At 44.9% G+C, this 24,011-nt stretch overlaps 1 protein-coding gene across 2 annotated transcripts in view; it reads right to left on the bottom strand.

Annotated features, from left to right (window-relative positions):
- Window positions 1-24,011, bottom strand: part of STAG2 (STAG2 cohesin complex component) — a 181,899-nt gene that overhangs the window by 62,915 nt on the left and 94,973 nt on the right. For both annotated transcript variants that reach the window (XM_056541470.1, XM_056541469.1), the window contains exons 14-17: window positions 19,548-19,655; window positions 19,213-19,324; window positions 9,220-9,337; window positions 4,370-4,473 (exon numbers count right to left, since the gene is read on the bottom strand). In XM_056541470.1, coding sequence (XP_056397445.1) covers window positions 4,370-4,473; window positions 9,220-9,337; window positions 19,213-19,324; window positions 19,548-19,655 — 442 coding nt within the window. The remainder of the gene's footprint in view (window positions 1-4,369; window positions 4,474-9,219; window positions 9,338-19,212; window positions 19,325-19,547; window positions 19,656-24,011) is intronic.

The following is a 24,011-nucleotide window of genomic DNA, read 5'->3' as shown; positions in this document are numbered from 1 at the left end:
TAGTGGTTCCGGGCTGCCATCTTCAGCGGGGAGGCCTCTTCTCCGCGCTCCGGGCCCGGAATAGTCACGTTGCCTTGACAACGACGCAGAGGTACATTCATTACCAACGTTCCTCTGCGTCATTGTCAAGGCAACGCCTCTATTCAGGGCCCGAAGCGCGGAGAAGAGGCCTCCCCGGTGAAGATGGCAGCCCGGAACCACTATCCCACCGGACAGTCCTGCAGCACAGGACCAGCGCCGAGCGGAGGAGAGTACAGAACTAAAGGGGGTGAGAGGGGGCTGGATGATGTCGAAGGCCGCAGTGGTCTTCAACCTGCGGACCACCAGAGGTTTCAAAACTACAACTCCCAGCAAGCCCGGACAGCCCGCTTGCTGGGAGTTGTAGCTTTGAAACATCTGGAGGTCCGCAGGTTGAAGACCATGATGATGACATGTGGTGATGATGACAAGGGGATGATGAAGGGGGGGGGGGGGGATTATGACAAGGGGATGATGAAGGGGGGGGGGATTATGGCAAGGGGATGATGAAGGGGGGGTGGGGATGATGACAGGGGGATGATGACAAGGGGGGTGGGGATGATGACAAGGGGATGATGAAGGGGGGGTGGGGATGATGACAAGGGGGGATGTGGGATGATGACAAGGGGATGATGACAGGCGGTGATGATGAAGGGGGGATGATAACAGGGTGATGATGATGAGGGTGATGATGATGAGGGTGATGATGAAGGGGGTCTGGATGATGACAGGGGGGGGGGGGGATGATGTATTTCCCACCCTAGGCTTATGCTCTAGTCAATAACTTTTCCTGGGATTTTGGGGTGAAATTAGGGGCCTCGACTTATATTCGGGTCGGCTTATACTCGAGTATATACGGTATATTTATTTTTTGGGTTGGTACGATTAAGGAAATTTTATATAGCTTTTTATGTTCTTTTTCTTAACAAAATTCTTTGTTAAAGAGCACCTGTCATCAACTAAACTTTCCCTAATCCCCCTCCCCATCTGTCCCTGACTAACTAACTAACTATCCCTGTATTTATTTTTGTTTAAATCCTCATGTATATACCTTTTTCATAGCATCTTCAGTAGCTCAGTGTTGAGCAGTATAGGAGGGCAGGAAGTGGGCGTGGGCCGGCAGGCGCAACATCATCAGAAGCCTGGCCGGGCCAGCATCCGCCCTTCTTCCTGTATGCTGTGCTCCCTTTCTGGAGCGCGCATACAGGTGGAGTACAGGGGAGGGCTGGTGTGAGGTGGATTGTTGCGCCCCCGTCAATTCTTGCGTCCACTCCTCCCCCAGCTCTCCAAAGACTTCCGAAGCTAGAGTTGGGGGAGGGCAGAGCAAGGGGAGAGAGGAGGTACACGCCCCCTCCCTCCTCTCCCCGAGCTGAGGACGCAGATCTCCACGTGGAGAAGTACACGCCCCCTCCCTCCTCTCCAGATCTTCACGGAAAGCCAGAGCAGGGGGAGAGAGGAGCTCGGCTAGAGCAGGTCTAGAAGCCTGAGCACTGTTCCTCATCTCCCCTGCCTGAGCTCTGACTGTGTTTACTGTACACGTGCTGGGGATTCATACACTGCAGGGACTGGGAATAAATCTCTGACTGGGGAGGATTTCTATGTGAGGAGGAGGGGGGGTCCCTGTTAGGTGTGTGTATGCTGGGAGTTGTAGTCCCTGTTAGGTTTGTGTGTATGTATGCTGGGAGTTGTAGTCCCTGTTAGGTGTGTGTGTGTATGTATGCTGGGAGTTGTATTCCCTGTTAGGTGTGTGTGTGCTGGGAGTTGTAGTCCCCATTAGGTGTGTGTATGCTCGGAGTTGTAGTCCCCGTTGTGTGTGTGTGTGTGTGTGTGTGTGTATGCTGGGAGTTGTAGTCCCAGTTAGGTGTGTGTGTATCCTGGGAGTTGTAGTCCCAGTTAGGTGTGTGTGTATCCTGGGAGTTGTAGTCCCAGTTAGGTGTGTGTGTATCCTGGGAGTTGTAGTCCCAGTTAGGTGTGTGTGTATCCTGGGAGTTGTAGTCCCAGTTAGGTGTGTGTGTGTATGCTGGGAGTTGTAGTCCCAGTTAGGTGTGTGTGTGTATGCTGGGAGTTGTAGTCCCAGTTAGGTGTGTGTGTGTATGCTGGGAGTTGTAGTCCCTGTTAGGTGTGTGTGTGTGTGTATGCTGGGAGTTGTAGTCCCTGTTTGGTGTGTGTGTGTGTATGCTGGGAGTTGTAGTCCCTGTTAAGGAATGCTGGGAGTTGTAGTTTTGAGACACCAGGAGGCACCCTGTTTGGGAAACACTGGCGTATGCCCTGTATTGATGTGGTGAACTACAACTCCCAGGAGACTACAGAGGCAGCTGCTGGTGTTATACCACAGACTGAAGACTCCTGAATGACACATGCTGGGAGTTGTAGTCCCTTGTGTGTGTATGCCAGTGTATCCCAACCAGGGCCAAGTTATATTAGTGTGCTATGTATAACGCAGGTTTCCTCGGGCTGCAAGGGGGGACGACGAACTGCACGGGCTGGTTTCCGCTTTTTCATGGGGTGTTCATTAGCCCCATAAAGAGGACTTCCATTTTAGAAAAATAAGAGCTCGATCAGAGCCAACAAAAGTAGTGCCACACTCTCTCCTCAGACCATCAGTGTTGCACTAAAAAGTCAATGCTGATGGCTGGACAAATATAATGTGAGGGGCGGGGAGAAGAACCAGGGGAAGGAGCTATTACAGTGACAGAAGTAAGATGACATGGGAACACAGAGCAGGGAGTGCAGTGAGAGGATACAATGTATAAGATAACAGGTGCTGCAGGGCGGGGGAGGTGACTGGGCTCAGAGGCACATGCAGGCTTCTAGCTCACAGTAATGCTCATGCATGATTGACAGGCACTGAACTTCATAATTTAGTCCTAAGAGCTGTACATTTACTATGCAAAGCATAGGATGCTGCCTGCAGACCAAGCATAGAAGAGTGACCTCTAGTGGCCAAAAGTATAAAATGAAAAACTGGTATAAAAATTTATATTTTTTAATGAAGATATATTACAATGTCTTCATTAACATATTAAAAGTTTTTGTTGATGACAGGTGCTCTTTAACAAAAAAACTAAAAGCTGTTACATGTTACTCAGTACCTAATCAGGATCATATACATTTAATTGTTATGTATTTCACTAAAAAATAGCATAATAAAGCTGCTCACTGTCTTCTTCTATCTGTTCTTTATGTTCCTAAGTCATACATGTATGTCATCCTTAGGCAGTGTTGTAAAGCTGGGACTTGTAGTTTTGGAATAGTTAGAGGTACAGTGTTGTCTATCAGCCAACTCTTGTCCATGAACCTTGGACAAGTTAAATGCTGCTGTGGGACTCACCAATGTCCCAGGAGGTATGGGGACCCCTAGTGGAGTGATTTCCAAAGGCGGTTTACTTTAATAAAATGTGACATTTAAAAAAAAAAAAAAGAAGTATATTAGAAAAACTATTGTTTTGCCATGATGTACAATGTCTGAAAAGTTTTTAAATCTCACAGTGGCCATTTAACTGACCGGAAGTTCTCCTATTTTAACTGATCAGGGCGTTAATTTATGTAAAAGTTCCGCTTTTATATAAGCTTTGATCAGAGCATCTAAAGAGTTAAAATATCAGCGTGATCATATATGTCCGGCAATGGTCGGGAGTCCTGGCTGCCGATCACTGCCAGTACTCACCGGCTATGAAGCCAGCTAAGCTCCTAAGATAGTTTTAAGATCCCCTGGTGCATGCCACATGTACATTATGTGTCCACCAACAATGTACTATATATATTTCACAATACGCAAGACCAGAAAGAAAGCATTTTGGAATGTGCAGGATCCCTACAATTAACTCCCATCATCTTCAAGTGCCCACTACCGAACAATTGAGAAGACTTCACTGGAAAAAAAATTTAAAGAGTACTTTTCACCAAACTAAAAACTTTTAACATATTGTTCTTTATGTAATTATAAGACACTTTACTATTTACTTGCTGTTGTAATTCTCAACCTTTACATGTTTTTAATGTGATTGAAAAAACGTTCACTAGGTGGCTCTGCTCCCTGCACAAGTCAAACAGTTATTATGGTTTCCTCCTGGACTTGCAGAAGTCCAAACTCAGGAAGTGCGTGCGGGGCATGGCGAGGTACAGCTCTCTCAGGATTCAGTGACGTCGGGTCTGCTGGGAGGGGAAAGGTATGATACAGAGCTATTTAAAGCTCGGAAACATTTTTAAGGGTAGAAGGGGTGTCAGGAGTAGTTAGGGAATATAATTAGAGTAAGTTTAAAAAATATATGGTTTGATGACAGGTACTCATCAAGTACAGGTACAAATGTTGAGCTCCCAAGTGGGAACAGTATTCAAAAAGTAATTTTACCCTTTTTCCTGTTCCTCTGCCAACAGGAGGGTGGCATTCAGCAGCTTGGCGAATTGTGCAGAGCATAATTTCAATTAGTGCACTTTCCTGACGGTCTGTTAGTGCTGTAGGGAGAAAAACCATTTTATTTAAAAAGAACAAAATATAACTATGCATTTACATGCAGGACATATAAATAGCCTTGACCTCTGAGTATTAAGGGGAATGCCTCTACTTTATCAATAAATTGTGTGTGTGTGTGTAGTGTTTTTCATCATTCTTAAAACATGTATTTTTGGATATTGGGAATTTTTATGCATTGGACATCTGCCAAAGTGAGCCCAAATGACCAATCAATCAAAGAGGTTTCCATTTATTTAACCTCTCTCTTACAAGTAAACTCTAACAGAAGAAAAATATGCCAAAAGCAGAGCAGACAATTTAGTAAATGACTGATTGTAAAAAGTAGCAAAATAGCTGAAAGTGACAACTTTCAGGAAAAGAAATAATGGTGCACAACATTTATATTAATTAATAGAGTAAACTGCATTTCCCCACAATTTAGATTGAACTCCTCCAACACTAAATTATCTAACATTTAAATCAAGTTTTTAAGTTAATTTTTAAGAATTTCATAGGTATCCTTTCTATCACTACAGACAGGATTATAGTGAAAAGTAACACCTTTATATCGATATTACAAGATCCAGCACCCACAATAGGCGATTGTCACAGCTTACTTACAACTCCTTCCATCACAATGTCCTCTACATAGAAGTGGGGTAGCATGGGGGTGATAGCGGTTGTACAGGAGGCAAAATTTTGCACACCTAGAAATGTAATTCGAGTGGCAATGTGTTCAATGTACATACAACTGTATGTACATTATGTGGCACCTTACGCAGCTACGTATTGAACATACAAAAGCAGAGACTCCAGTGATATTTAGATTCCCAGTTCCTTCTACGCGAGGTCACACGCAATTACGTCATTTCATCACACGCATGAACCAAAGTATTAGCCTGCACCAGTCTGGCCAGGTTCACACATCCAAAAAAAGTAGATTTGTTATGCTTACCGTAAAATTCTTGGAGGATCCATTAGAGAACACAAAGACTGTGGGTATATCTTGTTGCCACTAGGAGGCTGACACTAGGCATACAAAAATAAGTCGGCCCCTTCTAGCAGGATATACCCTGCCCACTGACTAATCAGTTTAGTCCCAAAGCAGTAGGAGAGGACCAACAGAAAAGGAACCCAGCAGGTGTCCGAGAAAACTAGACAAAAAAAGAACCGAACGCAACTCCTCAGACAGAAAAACCGAACCATAGTAACCAAAACAAAGGGGTGGTGTGCTGTGTCCCCCAAAAGATCCTCTGAAAAAGAGATTTTACAATAAGCATAAAAAAAATATATTTTTCTCGGTCGACTCCATTGGGGGGACACAGACCGTGGAACGTACAAGAGCAGTCCCCGGGGTGGGAAAAGTACCCAAAACAGAATCCGGCAGAGGACCGAGCCACTGCCGCCTTCAACACCTTGCAACCCAAACCGGCATGAGCGGACGCAAAAGTGTGCCCCTGGTAGAATCTGGAGGTGTGCAAAGACCACCAATTGGCCGTCTTGCAGACTTGCAAGGCCGAAGCTATATCGCGTAGCGCCCAAGAAACCCCAAGAGAACACGTGGAATGCGCAGTCACCAGATAGGGTGGGACCTGCCCCTTACGACAGTACGATTGCGTAACTGAGCGCGAAATGGTCGCCTTGGAAGCCGGAAGACCCTTGTGACGACCCTCAGGAATCACAAAGAAAGCATCACCCTGCGGGAAAGAGGAGGTGACGGAAAGATAGATCTGGACAGAGCAAACCACATCCAGACAATGGAGGCAACGCTCCTTGGTGTTGGATGGAGCCGGACAGAAGGAAGGAAGAACGATCTCCTCGGTCACGTGAAAAGAGACCACCTTGTGCAAGAATGAGGGAGGCAGCTGAAAAACAACCTTGTCCTGGTGAATGAACAAGAATGAAGAGCTACAAGAGAGAGCTGCTAGCTCAGAGGCACTCCTAATGGAGATAATGGCAATGTGGAAGGCGAACTTCCAGGAAAGAATGCGAAGGGAAGCATCCCAAAGAGGTTCAAAGAAGGTGTGGACGTGAGGGTTGGAAGCCAACGGCCTTTGAAAGAGAATAGAAAGAGCCGAAACTTGACCTTTAAGGGAGTTTAGTGCCAAACGCTGATCCAGACCGGATTGCAAGATGGTGCAGAAAGGAAAAGATAACCGGAGAGACGGACTGAGCCTCACAACACCTGAAATAGGACCACCAAGTGCGGTGGTAAATCCTAACGGACAAAGGCTTACGAGCCCGAAGCATGGCGAGAATCACCCCGGAAGAAAACCCCCGAGCCCTCAGAACCGCAGTTTCAACCGCCACACCGCATAAGGCAGCGACAGTAAATTGGGGTGGCAGAGACGACACTGGGAGAGCAGATCGGGGGAAAACGGAAGACGCAGAGGTACGTTGGTGACCAGACGAATTATGTTAGCGTACCACGCACGTGAGTTTCCTCAGAACCCTAGGCAGGAGAGGCAGAGGGGATAGGGAAGACTGAGTGATGACCACGGAATTACGAGCGCGTCCACTGCCAGAGGGTCGGGTGACTTTGCTACTAAGCAGGGAACCTGTCTGTTGTGGGAAAACGAGAGATCCACGACCTGGTTCCCCCAAAGAGCGCAGATCTGGGTGTACACCTCCAGATAGAGGGACCATTCTCCGGATCCACAGCTGAGAAAGTCCGCTTCCCAATTCTCCCCGCCGGGGATGTGAATCGCGTAGAGAGCAGGCACTCGAGTCTCAGCCCAGAGCAGAATCTTGGAGACCTCCTCCATCGCTGAGCGGCTGCGCATGCCACATCCTGGCGATTTATGTAAGCCACCGCTGTGGTGTTGTCCCGTTGGACTCGAACGGGTCGACCCTGAAGGAGGATCTCCCAATGGAGGAGGCAAAGAAAAATGGCATGGATCTCTAGAAGATTAATGGGGAGGCGAGCCTCCTGAAAAGACCAGCGACCCTGGACTGTCAGGTCCCGAAACAAACCTCCCCAACCCAGGAGATTCGCATCGGTCGTGATGACCAACCAGTGGAGGGAAAGAAACGATCGCCCCTGGAGAAGGAGGGGAGAATAGAGCCACCACAGAAGAGACCGATGAATGGAGGGGGCAGAAGTATCCGGCGATTCAGAGTGGACGGCAACTTGTCCCACCGGGCAAAGAAGGCCAGCTGGAGAGGGAGACAGCGGAACTGGGCAAAAGGAACCTCCAAGCAGAAGCTAATCAGAACAGGAGAGGGGCGCCATAGGTGAGGGACACCCTCCTGCAGGGAGTGCCACTTGTCCAAGGGAAAACGAACACGGGCAGCTGCCGTGTCAAAAAGGAGGCCCAGAATAACAAAGGACTGGGAGAGAGAAAGATTGGACTTTTCCAGGTTGATCACCCATCCGAAGGCGTAAAGAGTCTGTACAGTGAGATGAAGACTCTCTAAGTTTTCAGACCGAGACGGAGCTTTGCTCAAAAGATCGTTCAATTAAGGGAGGATCGAGATCCCCCGAGCCCGAAGAATGGCAAGCACTGCGGCCATGACTTTAGTGAAAACCCTGGGAGCCGTGGCCAGGCCAAAGGGGAGAGCCATGAATTGGAAGAGACCCGCCGGAAAAACAAAGCGGAGGAATGTGCAGATAGGCGTCCCAGATATCTACTGAGGAAAGAAACTCCCCTTGATGCATGGACACGACCACGGAGTGGACTCCATGCGAAAGTGGTGTAGCCACAAGTGACCGTTGAGCAACTTGAGGTCCAGAATGGGGCGAGCAGAGCCTCTTTTCTTGTGGACTACAAACAGAGTTGAGTAGAACCCTGAAAAATGCTCCCCTGGGGGAAATGGAACAATCACCCCCTGGAGCAAGGAGGATACTCAAAGCGACCTGAAAGGCAGCCACCAATGAAGGGGAATGAGGAGGACGGGATTGGAAGAATCGGTCCCAGGGAAAATAAGCAAACTCTATTCGGTAACCATTGGATATGACGTCCCGAACCTGTGCTAGCCAAATGTCCCGGAAAAGAGACAGACGTCCTCTCACCCGAGAAGATATGTGTGGGGGCATCACTTCAGGAAGAAGAAGGCTTACGGGTACTGGACTTGGCCGAGAATCTGCCAGCACGTATGTCTTGCTTTCAAGAAAGACGTGCTTTAAAGGAAGGGGCCTGCTTGGGAGGACGACCCGATGTAAAGGACTGAATGGAAGCAGTCTTCCGACAGGGGGTCGGAGCGGCGGGGCTTGTTCTGCGGCGCATCAGATTTGATCCGGTATATATAGTGGAAGTGGTCAAAGTGTAGCACAATTATTAGTCCCTTGTATAGTGGTGATATTGGTCTGTGTATAACTGTTTTTATTCACTATTCGCATGGTAGTATTATCCAGTCACGGTAGCGATCGTGGTCATGTGTGACAGAATTATTTATTCCTTGTATAGTAATGTTACTTGTGATATTGGTCAAGTATATGTATAGTGTTTTTAATTTCATAACAGTAGGATAATATTCTTTCACAGCAGTAGTAATAGGTAATTCTGGTGTGGAGGTATTTTAGGTTTTTAGTTGTACAGCTCCTATATAAACACATATCTCTGTACAGTAATAAATCAACCAAACGGCATGTAATTTAATGCAGCAGCCATACTCACTTCAATCTGTCCCTTCTTTATTGATAGCCTATATTAGTTTATATTATGGCTAGCAGCTGCCTGCAAGGTGACACAACGAGAAGGGAGTGAGAGCGTTAAAAGTGAACTACATAGTAGGAAAAATGTACTTACCCTCCTCACCATTCAAAGGATCATCTAACAACAAGCTATTCATACATTCCCAATCCTTCAACAGCTCAGTGGCACAGTCCCACATACTGTCCACAAGATAGGCAGCATGTTCATGCAACTATAAAAAAAACATACATATTATTAACAAACAGTTTATAAAAATATTTCATTTTGCATCCCCAAAGATAATCCAAAACTTTAAAAGGATAGTACTGTAATGGGAGACAACCAGCAAGATTTTTTCATAAATGTATTTATAGGAATTGTTAACAGTTTAGATGATCCATGGATGTCATAGATTCCCTTCAAATATAAGGACATTGCTGTCAGCTCTACTTTCTATCATTAGATGCAGAAACCGCAGGATAGCTGTTAGGGTATTAAAGCAAATGTTACCATTCCTGAAGGTGATGGTGAATGCCAAAAATCGCCTTTCTATTTCTCAGCCAAGTGTCATGGAGGCAGGGTCGAGCTGTTCAAGTGTGAAAGCTTGGCAAAGCCTCCTTGCTGACATGACATACAGATCTCTTTACATTAAAAGGGGGGGACTTGCAGGTGAGGGGTGAGCGAGGAAATGTCTGCCACGCTGTAACACTTGAGCACTTTGGCCCTGCCTCCTTGACACTCAGAAGATAAATAAAAAGGCAATTTTATAGGTTTGACATCCATAATAAGCTCTTTGCTTTTATACCCTAACAGCTATCCAATGGTGTCTGCAGCTCTTTGCAGAATATAGAGCTAAGGCAGTTTGGCCTGCTGCCATGGCAACCATTGAAACCCCACAATGGGCCTGCCGATGGGGTACAGAGGGAGGCCCCTCTCTGTCAATCAAATAGAAGCTGTGGTCAGTACTGACCACAGCATCTATGGGGTTAAAGGGGTATTCCGCCCCTAGACATCTTATCCCCTATCCAAAGGATAGGGGATAAGATGTCAGATCGCCACGGTCTCGCTGCTGGGGACCCCTGGGATCCCCGCTGTGGCACCGCGCTATTACAGCACAGAGCGAGTTCGCTCTGCACGTAACGATGGGCGGTACAGGGGCCGGAACATCGTTACGTCACTGCTCCACCCCTCGTGAAGTCACGGCCCGCCCCTTTCAATACAAGTCTATGGGAGGGGGCGTGGTGGTCGTCACGCCCCCTCCCATAGACTTGCATTAAGGGGACGGGCAGTGATGTCACGAGGGGCGGCGCCATGACGTCACGCTGCTCCGTCCCCCGTATCGCCCGTCATTACGCACAGAGCGAACTTGCTTTGTGCTGTAATGATAGCGCGGTGCCGCAGCGGGGATCCAGGGGGTCCCCAGCAGCGGGACCGCGGCGATCTGACATCTTATCCCCTATCCTTTGGATAGGGGATAAGATGTCTAGGGGCGGAATACTCCTTTAACCCCTTAAGGACCGGGGGTTTTTCCATTTTCGTTTTTTGCTCCTTGCCTTTAAAAAATCATAACTCTTTCAATTTTGCACCTAAAAATCCATATGATGGCTTATTTTTTGCACCACCAATTCTACTTTGTAATGACGTCAGTCATTGTGCCCAAAAATCTACGGTGAAACGGGAAAAAAAATCATTGTGAGACAAAATTGAAAAAAAAAACGCCATTTTGTAACTTTTGGGGGCTTCCGTTTCTACGTAGTACATTTTTCGGTAAAAATGACACCTTATCTTTATTCTGTAGGTCCATACGATTAAAATGATACCCTACTTATACAGGTTTGAATTTGTCGCACTTCTGGAAAAAATCATAACTTCATGCAGAAAAATTTATATGTTTAAAATTGTCATCTTCTGACCCCTATAACTTTTTTATTTTTCCGTGTATGGGGCGGTATGAGGGCTCATTTTTTGCGCCGTGATCTGAAGTTTTTAACGGTATCATTTTTGCATTGATAGGACTTATTGATCGCTTTTTATTCATTTTTTCATGATATAAAAAGTGACCAAAAATGCACTATTTTGGACTTTGGAATTTTTTGCGTGCACGCCATTGACCGTGCGGTTTAATTAACGATATATTTTTATAATTCGGACATTTCCGCACTCGGCGATACCATTTATGTTTATTTTTATTTACACTGTGTTTTTTCTTTTATGGGAAAAGGGGGGTGATTCAAACTTTTAATAGGGAAGGGGTTAAATGATGTTTATTCACTTTTTTTTTGCACTTTTTTTTTGCAGTGTTATAGGTCCCATAGGGACCTATAACACTGCACACACTGATCTTTTACATTGATCACTGGTTTCTCATAAGAAACCAGTGATCGATGATTCTGCCGCATGACTGCTCATGCCTGGATCTCAGGCACTGAGCAGTCATTCGGCGATCGGACAGCGAGGAGGCAGGTAGGGGCCCTCCCGCTGTCCTGTCAGCTGTTCGGGATGCCGCGATTTCACCGCGGCTATCCCGAACAGCCCACTGAGCTAGCCGGCATGCTTTCGGTTTCACTTTAGACGCGGCGTTCAACTTTGAACGCCGCGTCTAAAGGGTTAATAGCGCGCGGCACAGCGATCAATGCCGCGCGCTATTAGCCACGGGTCCCGGCCGTTGTTAGAGGCCGGGCCCGAACCGCTATGACGCGGGGCCACGCCGTGGCCCCGCGTTATAGATCGGGAGTGGACACATGACGTTCCAGTACGTCATGTGTCCTTAAGGGGTTAAAGGAGATCAGTAGTGTAAAGTATTTTTTTTTTTCTTTTTTTCTTTCTTTTTTATAATCCCCTGTGCCAGGGCGGCAAAAAGTAACAAAACAAACTTTAACTCACCTTCCGACATTTCCCTGTTGCGATAACTGTGTCCCGGTCCTCCGGTGCTGGTCTTCTTCCTGGGGACAATGGATATTGTCTGGATATATCGCCTCGGCCGGTGATAGGCTGAGTGCACTGGGCCCCGCCTTCTCCCTGCTGCCGGGGCTCGTTACATGACAGTGCGCTCAGCCTATCACCGGCCAAGGCAGGACATCGCTGTGGCAGGCGATATGCTGAGCGCAGTATGACTCATTGTCCCCAGGAAGCAGACCAGCACTGGTGGACCAGGAAAGTTTTTTCCAGCACGGGCACAGGGGATTATAAAAAATAAAAAAAAATTTACACTACAGATCTCCTTTAATGCTGCTGAGACTAGCGTGATTGACAGCAAAGTCCTTCTGTCGATCTCCTGCGCTGAGTCCCGAAGGTTATGAGACCAGAAGGACGTATGTATAAGTCATATTGCACAAACCTGTAGGAAGATATGACGTATGCATATGTCCTATACCGGGAAGGGGTAAATAGTCCGGACATTTTTGCACACAGAGATACTTAACAGGTTTATTTTTGTTTACATTATTTTATTTAAGAAAAGGGAGAAGGGGAGTTCAATCTTTTATTAGGGCAGGGGCTTATTCATATTAACTTTTTTCCCCCCCTTATTTTATGGACTGTTTTAAAGTTCCCATAGGAGACTATTACCATAGGAGACTATTACATGCAATCTTTTGACTTCAAACTCTATGCGCCAATTATACAGGCAGCTTTTAACACTTTAAGTGCTGGTCTGTCATCTCAGCTGAAGTCCCGATCAGCCCCCACAACTGACTGACCAATTTTAGATTTAAAAGGGTACTACAGTATAAAGAAAGAAAAAATTTTATCAAATTAACTGGAGACAGAAAGTTTACCAGTTTTGTAAATTACATCTATTTCAAAATCTTAAGCCTTATAGTACTTATCTGCTGCTGTTTATGTAAATAAAAAGAAAAAAAAGAAAAAAAAAGTATTGTTCTTTCCAGTATGATCACAGTGCTCTTTGCTGCCACCTCTGTCTGTGTTAGGAACAGTCTGTAGAAGGAGAGGTTTGCTATGGACATTTGCTACTGCTCTATACAGTTCTTGACATGGACAGAGGTGGAGGCAGAAAGCTTTGGGGTCAGACTGGAAAGCACGGCACAACTCCGCAAAATACAGCAGCACATTTGTAAATAGAAGAAATGTTCAAACCTGTATAACTTTCTGGCACCAGTTTTAAAATAAATAAATAAAAATTCTTATTCAACACTACCCCTTTAATGCAGTGTAAAATCGGGAATGCTGTAGTCGGGCATTTACATTGAGTGCTGGCTGCCTTGTAGCATGCTCAGCTCCTGAGTACTCTAAAAAGTTCCTTAGTGGGCGCAGGGCATACATGTACGCCCTGTGTCCTCTAGGGCAGTGGTTCTCAACCTTTTTTGCGACTGTACCCCCAAAGAGTGAAAGTATGTCCGCAGGTACCCGCACGCAAGGGATACCATTAGCCAAAATAAGTCATAAAAAGTACTTAACCCCTTCAGGACCAAGCCCATTTTGGCCTTAAGGACCAGAGCGTTTTTTGCACATCTGACCACTGTCACTTTAAACACTAATAACTCTGGAATGCTTTTAGTTATCATTCTGATTCCGAGATTGTTTTTTCGTGACATATTCTACTTTAACATAGTGGTAAATTTTTGTCAATACTTGCATCCTTTCTTGGTGAAAAATCCGTAAATTTGATGAAAAATTTGAAAATTTTGCATTTTTCTAACTTTGAAGCTCTCTGCTTGTAAGGAAAATGTATATTACAAATTAAAAAAAATTTTATTCACATATACAATATGTCTACTTTATGTCTGCATCATAAAAGTGACGAGTTTTTACTTTTGGAAGACACCAGAGGGCTTCAAAGTTCAGCAGCAATTTTCCAATTTTTCACAAAATTTTCAAACTCACTATTTTTCAGGGACCAGTTCAGGTTTGAAGTGGATTTGAAGGGTCTTCATATTAGAAATACCCCACAAAAGACCCCATTATAAAAACTGCACCCCCCAAAGTATTCAAAATGACATTCAGTCATCATTTTAACCCTTTAGGTGTTTCACAGGAATAGAAGCAAAGTGAAGGAGAAAATTCACAATCTTCATTTTTTACACTCGCATGTTCTTGTAGACCCAATTTTTGAATTTTTACAAGGGGTAAAAGGAGAAAATTTATACTTATATTTGTAGCCCAATTTCTCTCGAGTAAGCACATACCTCATATGTCTATGTAAATTGTTCGGCGGGCGCAGTAGAGGGCTCAGAAGGGAAAGAGCGACAAGGGGATTTTGGAGAGTACGTTTTTCTGAAATGGTTTTTGGGGGGCATGTTGCATTTAGGAAGCCCCTATGGTGCCAGAACAGCAAAAACCCCTCACATGGCATACCATTTTGGAAACTAGACCCCTTGAGGAACATAACAAGGAATAAAGTGAGCCTTAATACCCCCACAGGTGTTTCACGACTTTGGCATATGTAAAAAAATTTTTATTTATTTTCACTAAAATGTGTGTTTCCCCCCAAATTTCACATTTTTCCAAGGGTTAATAGCAGGAAATACTCCCCAATATTTGTAACCCCTTCTCTTCTGAGTATGAAGGTACCCCATAAGTGGACCTGAAGTGCACTATGGGCGAACTACAATGCTCAGAAGAGAAGGAGTCATATTTGGCTTTTTGAGAGCAAATTTTGCTCGGGGGGCATATTGCATTTAGGAAGCCCCTATGGTGCCAGAACAGCAAAAAAAAAAACACATGGCATACCATTTTGGAAACGAGACCCCTTGAGGAACGTAACAAGGGATAAAGTGAGCATTTGCCCCCCACTGGTGTCTGACAGATCTTTGGAACAGTGGGCTGTACAAGTTTTCATTTTCACGGACCACTGTTCCAAAGATCCGTCAGACACCAGTGGGGTGTAAATTCTCACTGCACCCCTCATTACATTCCGTGAGGGGTGTCGTTTCCGAAATGGGGTCACATGTGGGGTTTTGTTTTTTTTGCGTTTGTCAAAACCGCTGTAACAATCAGCCACCCCTGTGCAAATCACCTCAAATGTACATGGCGCACTCTCCCTTCTGGGCCTTGTTGTGCGACCCCAGAGCACTTTGCGCTCACATATGGGGTATCTCTGTAGTCGGGAGAAATTGCGTTACAAATTTTGGGAGGCTTTTTTCCCTTTTACCTCTTGTGAAAATGTAAAGTATAGGGCAACATCAGCATGTTAGTGTAAAAAATTTAATTTTTTTACACTAACATTCTGGTGTAGACCCCAACATTTCCTTTTCATGAAGGGTTAAAGAAGAAAAAGCCCCCCAAACCTTGTAACGCAATTTCTCCCGAGTACGGCGATACCCCATATGTCGCCCTAAACTGTTGCCTTGAAATACGACAGGGCTCCAAAGTGAGAGCGCCGTGCGCATTTGAGGACTAAATTAGGGATTTGCATAGGGGTGGACATAGGGGTATTCTACGCCAGTGATTCCCAAACAGGGTGCCTCCAGCTGTTGCAAAACTCCCAGCATGCGTGGACAGTCAACGGCTGTCCGGCAATACTGGGAGTTGTTGTTTTTCAACAGCTGGAGGCTCTGCTTTGGAAACAGTGGTGTACCGGACGTTCTTATTGGGGGAGGGGGGCTGTGTAGGGGTATGTGTATATGTAGTGTTTTTAACTTTTTATTTTATTTTGTGTTAGTGTAGTGTAGTGTAGTGTTTTTAGGGTACAGTCACATGGGAGGGGATTACAGCGAGTTTCCCAGCGCAAAATTTGCTGCATCTCAAGATGCGAGAAACCCACTGTAAAAGCCTCGCCCATGTGAATGTACCCTGTACATTCACAGGGGGGGGGGGGGGTGCACCAGCTGTTGCAAAACCACAACTCCCAGCATGCATGGTCTGTTAGTGCATGCTTGGAGTTATAGTTTTGCAACAGCTGGAGGCACACAGGTTAGGAAACACAGAGTTAGAAACAGACAATGTTTCCCAACCAGTGTGTCTCCAGTTGTTGCAAAACTACAACTCCCAGCATGCCCAGACAGCTGAAGGGCATGCTGGGAGTTGTAGTTCGGCAACATCTGAAGGGCCAGATGTTGCTGAACTAAAACTCCCAGCATGCCTGGACAGTCAGTGCATACTGGGAGTTGTAGTTTTGCAACAGCTGGAAGAGCACAGATTGGAGACCATTATACAATGGTCTTCAAACTGGGGCCCTCCAGATGTTGCAAAACTACAACTCCCAGCATGCATGGTCTGTTAGTGCATGCTGGGAGTTATAGTTTTGCAACAGCTGGAGGCACACAGGTTAGGAAACACTGAGTTAGAAACAGACAATGTTTCCCAACCAGTGTGTCTCCAGTTGTTGCAAAACTACAACTCCCAGCATGCCCAGACAGCTGAAGGGCATGCTGGGAGTTGTAGTTCGGCAACATCTGAAGGGCCAGATGTTGCTGAACTAAAACTCCCAGCATGCCTGGACAGTCAGTGCATGCTGGGAGTTGTAGTTTTGCAACAGCTGGAAGAGCACAGATTGGAGACCATTATACAATGGTCTCCAAACGGGGGCCCTCCAGATGTTGCAAAACTACAACTCCCAGCATGCCCAGACAGCCAAAGGCTGTCTAGGCATGCTGGGAGTTGTAGTTTTCAGACTCCTAGAAGCAGCAGTGAAGATCTTCACTGCTGCCTCTGAGGACCACATACTTACCCGTCGCTGCTCGTCCACGTGGCCGGTCCCGCGCTGCTCCTCGGTCCCGCCGCTGGATCAGGTAAGTCCGCCGGTCCCCACGTGTTCCCCCCGAATGCCGCAGGTCCCCGCGAGCCCCTGCAGCCTTCGTCCCCCGTTCTGCCCGACTTCCAGGGGCGGGCAGTGCGGGGGATCTGAACTTTCACCCCAGATCACTGTGATTGGTCCACAGGGACCAATCACAGTGATCGCTGACCAGGACCATCAATGGATGGTCCTGGGGGTGAAGCAGAAGTTGTCCCCTGCTGGAAACAGCGGGACTTCTGCCAGTTAACCCGTGCGATGCTGCGCATCGCCGGGTTAACTGAATGTCATTTATAAACGCCGGGATGCGCGAACGCACTGCACAACCCGGCGTTTATATATGACATTCTGCGGGAAGGGGTTAATTTCATGACGACGTGTGCTTACCTTTCAAATGCAATACTAATGCGATACTTCATCCCATTGTGCCATTATTCCCCTTTCTCTCTGATCCCCTTTTGCCATTATCTTCCCCTCCAATCGCCCTGGGCCAATATATAAGATATATACAATAACACCCTACACTACTGCGGTGTTACACTTGGTTTAAATACATCAACAGTAGCTGCAGAAATATCTTAGAATGCTATAAGGACTAGGTATGTATGTGTTAGTGGCTTCTGAGTTGAAATGAGTTCTTGCTTAAACCCTTAAGGACCCGGGGTTTTTCCATTTTTGTATTTTCGTTTTTTTCCTCCTTAGCTTTAAAAAATCATAACTCTCAATTTTGCACCTAAAAATCCATATGATTGCTTATTTTTTGAGCCACCAATTCTACTTTGTAATGACGTCAGTCATTTTACCCAAAAATCTACGGCAAAACGTAAAAAAAAAAATATTGTGCTACAAAATTGAAAAGAAAAAAAAACGCCATTTTGTAACTTTTGGGACTTCCGTTTCTACACAGTACATTTTTCTGTAAAAATGACCCCTTGTCTTTATTCTATAGGTCCATACGATTTAAATGATACCCTACTTATGTAGGTTTGATTTTGTCATACTCGTGAAAAAAAAATAACTACATGCAGGAAAATTTATACGTTTAAAATTGTCATCTTCTGACCCCAATAACTTTTTTATTTTTCCGCGTATGGGGCGGTATGAGGGCTCATTTCTTGCGCCGTGATCTGAAGTTTTTAGTGGTACCATTTTTGTATTAATCTGACTTTTTGATCGCTTTGTATTCATGATATAAAAAGTGACTAAAAATACACTATTTTGGACTTTAGAATTTTTTTGCACGTGCGCCATTGATCGTGCGGTTTAATTATGTATTTTTATAATTCGGACATTTCCACATGCGGCGATACCACATATGTTTATTTTTATTTACACTTTTTTTTTTAAATGGGAAAAGGGGGGTGATTATAACTTATTAAGAAAGGGGTTAAAAGATCTTTATAAAAAAAAACATAAAAATAAAAAAATTCACCTTTTTTTTTTGCAGTGTTATAGCTCCCATAGGGGGCTATAACACTGCACACACTGATCTTTTACATCGTTCAATGGTTTCTCATAGGAAATCATTGATCGATGATTCTGCCGCTTGACTGCTCATGCCTGGATCTCAGGCACTGAGCAGTCATTCGGCGATAGGGCAGCAAGGAGGCAGGTAGGGACCCTCCGGCTGCCACGATTTTGCCGCGGCGATCCCGAACAGCAACCTGAGCTTACTGGCAACGTTTTAGTTTCACTTTAGACGCGGCGATCAACTTTGAATGCCACGTTTAAAGGGTTAATAGCACGCGGCACCGCGATCAGTGCCGTGCACTGTTAGTTACGGGTCAGACCCGCTATATAGAATGGGAGCGGACTCATGACTTACGTGTACGTCATGGGTCCTGTAGGGGTTAAAGGGGTAGTTTGAGATCGTGGGGTGGTTTGACCGCTGGGGCCCCTTGCGATCTCTCTGTAGGGGGGCCAGGCTCTCAGGCCAGATATCGGGTGTCGACCACTGCACGAAGCGGCGGCAGACACGCCCCCTCAATACATCGCTATGGCAGAGCCGGAGATTGCCGAAGGCTCTGCCATAGAGTAGTATTGAGGGGGCGTGTCGGCCGCCGCTTCGTGCAGTGGTCGGCGCGGGCTGTCGGGGCCCCGTACAGGAGATCACATGGGCCCCCAGCCGTCAGACCCCCCATGATCTGCAACTTACCGCTATCTTTAGGATAGGGGATAATTTGTTCACCACTGAACTACTCCTTTAATGATAAATATCTTGAAAATAGTGAACAACTAAAACACGTTAAGCATATGTTAGTTGTATAACTTGTAATGTAATGTTCTTGCTTAACCCCTATAACTTGTAATGTATATAATTGTATAGATCTAGAATATAGCAATTGGCAATTATGTAACACCAAAAAAAAATTCTAATCCTTTCTGTAGTAAACACCCAAAAAACATATTTCTGATACCTCACTCTCCAAAAAGAAAAAGACCAAAGTTTTGACAAGATTTGCATTTGGGCTAAGCCTCCCTCTTCTCTTCAGAATTCCATCATCTTCAGGCTCCCTACAGCTAAACAGTCTGTTGAAAAATAAAAACACGAAAAAGGTTAAACTCTTATGATAGAGTGAATTTTTTGATGCTACTATAAACACTGAATATTATTGAAGGTGGCAAAGTAAAGTAAGCTCACCATTTCTATCAGTACAAACCATATACAGGTTAAATGCATGTAAGAGCATATATGCATAAGCTCAGTATGTATAACATACAAGGCTGACTACTAGAAAGTTGTTCATCTTACTTTTTATAAAGAAACTCTCCAGCTGCAACAGCTACAGGTCGATGGGCAGAATACACCAAGTGGTACACATTTTCACAGTCTTCAGCAGTCAGAACCTCATCGCTACTTCTACAAGAAAAAATAAAGCAATATATACAATTTAGATTGGTATCAATAAAAAACAACACATTCAAGAAGTACAGTGGTCAAGATTCATCAACCTGCCTGAATCCAAAACTTTCTAGTTTTCCCCAACCATTAACTGCTCAGCAATTATATCTTAACAAGCTCTGAGAAAATGATAGTTGAGCTAATGCAAAGATTATTGAGCTTATTTGCAAATAGGTCTGCATAGTAGCTATACAGTAAACACAACAGTACAGTGTTTTTAATTAAAAATTTCCTGCCACCAAACTAAACTTAATGCATTGTTCCTTATGTAATTATAAGATACTTTGCAATTTACTTGCTGTTAAAACTCTCAACCTTTATAGGTTTTTAATGTGATTGATTTAATTCCCACTAGGTGGCTCTGTTCTGTTCCCTGCGAAAGTCAGTTAGTTTGGTCTCCTACTGGCCTGGCAGGAGACCAAACTCAGGAAGTGTGTGCGGGGCATGGCGAGGCACAGCACTCGCAGGCTTCAATGACGTTGCGCCTGCTGGGGAACGCACAATTTTTCCTGCCAGGAGCTCAAACAATGTGAGCAAGGGGAAAGATATGATCAATGGCTTTTTAAAGAGGAAAAAAAAAGTATCCCCTATTCAAAGGATAGGGGATAAGTTTTAGCTTATGGCAGTTCCGAGCTTCAGGTCCCCCGCGATCCTGTTTGGAACACCGGCTCTCCTTCATAGCGGCGTGTCACACCAGGCCCCCTATATATAACTCTATGGGAGAGCCAAAAATTCTCCCATAGAGCTATATGGAGGGGGCTTTATGTGTATTCATTTATTCAGACTATTTTCCTAGGACCTTGCAGTCATACTGTAACCTAGCTCTCCCCTTCTTCCTGCAAAGATACAGCAGGTAGGTTAGGAAGAAGTAGGATAATGTTGTATGATGGCAGGATCATACTACACAAGGTTTGCAGTCTGTTTCCATGGAGGAACACAGGTCTGCATAGAAACACCTTTCGCCAAGGTTATTTTCTCAGTTACCCAATGGTTCTGGTAAAGATACATTAAAGCATAAACATTTATTCTAGGGTATTTTGAGTCTTTAAAGTTAAGTTACGCTGTGTAGTACTAGTTATTCTAGAGGACACATTCTGTTTTATAATTTCAATCTTTTCTCATATACGTTTTTTGCATATAGGTCAGTGTAATTTTCTTGTAATCTTCTAAATAAGTCCAAAAATCGTGATCAGCTGCAACCAGTGACAATTCTACTGCCTCTATTCTACACACAACACTTAAATGATATTAGACAGAAGCAGTAGAAAATAATTCTGGGTGTCCTCTTTCTATTAAAGGAGAACTGTGGTGAAACATTTTTCATTTCCCCCGTGCCTGGGCTGCAAAAACTATAAAACAACTCACTCACCTTCCTATGTTCCCTCGTTGCACCGGTATCGGCATCCCGATCCTCCTGGGCACGGTGACTCATACTGCACTCAGCTTATCGCCGGCCGCAGCAAAGTCCCGCCTGAGTCGGTGATAGGCAGAGCGCACTGTCATGTAAGGAGCCCGGGCAGAAGGCGGGACCCAGGCTCCTTACATGACAGTGCGCTCAGCCTATCTCCGGCTGAGGCAGGACATCGCTGCGGCCGGTGATACGCTGAGCGCAGTATGAGTTACCGTGCCCAGGAAGCAGACCACTTACTTATAGGCTGCCCTTAGGCAACCCAAAAAAAAACTATTTTCCCAATTACCTAAATAATTTCTAAAAGTGCGATCTTTATTTTATTTTCTCTGCACATTCAACTGGTTTCAAAATCACATTCACCATGTGGTCCTGATGTGATAATCCTTTGAATTTATGACAACATAGGGTGCCTGCAGACACACCCGTTTGTCTTTGATAGCAGGACAATGGAGTCTGAATAAAATCTAAACGGCCCCCCTCAACATGTTTCATTACCGAAGTAGCGTTGTGAAGAGGCTAGTGGGCACTTGTTAAAAAACGCCTTGTTGGGGGTTCTTATAACCTCCCTTCATGAGGTCACAGGAAATGGAACCAAGACAAGATCCAATGTGCTTTAAGTATTTGAAGATTGACAGGTGAACCAGCCCATCCACCGGGGCGTAAGGGCTCACCTATCCAAGTTAAGGACTCACCTATCCAATGGATAGGGGATTCCCCTACCTGACAGATCCATCCATCAATCAGATCCGTCGAAGCCCACTGAGTGACAGATTCCATCACCAATGAGCCCCGATCGGCTGATTGTGATGTGCTGCGCAGAGTGCCAATGCGCGCACTGATAGAACCAGCTCCCGATCGTCGGAGGGAGCGCGCAAGCGCAGTCCCCTGACCGCCGCTCGCTCACTTCCGGCTGCGCACTATACGGTGCGCTCGGACTTAGTCTGAAATGAAGGTGCGCAGAAGAGATGCGCTAGAACTTATATGTTTTGATATGTTGGAGTGAACTAATGGCCGAGATGAAGGTCTCTGTATGTGCTTATGGGTAAGTATAGTACAATCTAGGTTGTAAATAAAACATTATTCCAAACAGGGTCGAGTCTGTATATCTCCACACATATTTATATATTTACCCGTTCACTCACATTTATTAGAGAAGTTCTTTTTGCATATATATAGGTAAATGAACATAATAAGAGACTCGACCCTGTTTGGAATAATGTTTTATTTACAACCTAGATTGTACTATACTTACCCATAAGCACATACAGAGACATTCATCTCTGCCATTAGTTCACTCCAACATATCAAAACATACAAGTTCTAGCGCATCTCTTCTGCGCACCTTCATTTCAGACTAAGTCCGAGCGCACAGTATAGTGCGCAGCCGAAAGTGAGCGAGCGGCGGTCAGGGGACTGCGCTTGCGCGCTCCCTCCGACGATCGGGAGCTGGTTCTATCAGTGCGCGCATTGGCACTCTGCGCAGCACATCACAATCAGCCGATCGGGGCTCATTGGTGATGGAATCTGTCACTCAGTGGGCTTCGACGGATCTGATTGATGGATGGATCTGTCAGGTAGGGGAATCCCTATCCATTGGATAGGTGAGTCCTTAACTTGGATAGGTGAGCCCTTACGCCCCGGAGGATAAGCTGGTTCACCTGTCAATCTTCAAATACTTAAAGCACATTGGATCTTGTCTTAGTCCCATTTCCTGTGACCTCATGAAGGGAGGTTATAAGAACCCCCAAACAAGGCGTTTTTTAACCAGTGCCCACTAGCCTCTTGACAACACTACTTCGGTAGTGAAACATGTTGAGGGGGGCCATTTAGATTTTATTTAGACGCCATTGTCCTGCTATCAAAGACAAACGGGTGTGTCTGCAGGCACCCTATGTTGTCATAAATTCTAAGGATTATCACATCAGGACAACATGGTGAATGTGATTTTGAAACCAGTTGAATGTGCAGAGAAAATACAATAAAGATCGCACTTTTAGAAATTATTTAGGTAATTGGGAAAATAGTTTTTTTTTGGATTGACTAAGGGCAACCTATAAGTAAGTGGTTCAAATTTCCACCCTCCAATCACCAGTCTCTACAGTTTTCAGGAAGCAGACCAACACCAGAGGACCGAGATGCCGATATCGGCGCAATGGGAGAATGTAGGAAGGTGAAATAAAATATTTTATTTTCTTTTTCAGTTTTTGCAGACCGGGCACGGCGGAAATGAAAAATGTTTCACCACACTTCTCCTATAACCACATGGAACATCCAGAGTCAATACCGCTCATAACGATAGTGCAGTCAACTTAAACCCATGCCATAAATATATAATTGTATAATTTTAAGGCCTTAAAGACAAATCATTTTTAAATAACTGTATCTATAAGCTGTTAATACAGCTACCCCAAATCAGAGTTTATGAGTCCTGTAATGGAGGATTGCTTCATAAGAATGAAAGGACTGTGGAGGTGTTAAACAATTTTAGTTCAGCAAGGTTGTATTACGGCATCCTATTTGAAGTGAAACGAGTTCCCAGCTGCAGAGTAAGGAAAATATCAGCAAAGAACAAAATGATAAACTTGGGAGGGTATAGTGGGAGGATTCCTTACAAGTTTTCAATTAAGAGCACCATTGAATTAAGCCTCGTTAGTTCCAGAAGAGTCAGTTATGCTAGATAACATAGTTAATAATTTTACACAACGGTTTCTTCATCATACATTGAAATACTCATCTTAGAAGAACATTAATTTTGATATATTTGCCTTCATTGTAGCATAAACCAGAATATTTCTATACATTACATTGACCACAAAAGGTCAGTTACCTCCTACGTCTCTCTCTGGTCATTTTACAACACTCTACAGAGGCTGTGCCTAGTTAAGGCAGTTGGGGTTTTCATG

Source organism: Hyla sarda, chromosome 9, assembly GCF_029499605.1.
Source record: "Hyla sarda isolate aHylSar1 chromosome 9, aHylSar1.hap1, whole genome shotgun sequence".
Lineage (NCBI taxonomy): Eukaryota > Metazoa > Chordata > Amphibia > Anura > Hylidae > Hyla > Hyla sarda.
The sequence above is the reverse complement of the archived record's forward strand: the minus strand, read 5'-3'. Positions and strand labels throughout refer to the sequence as shown.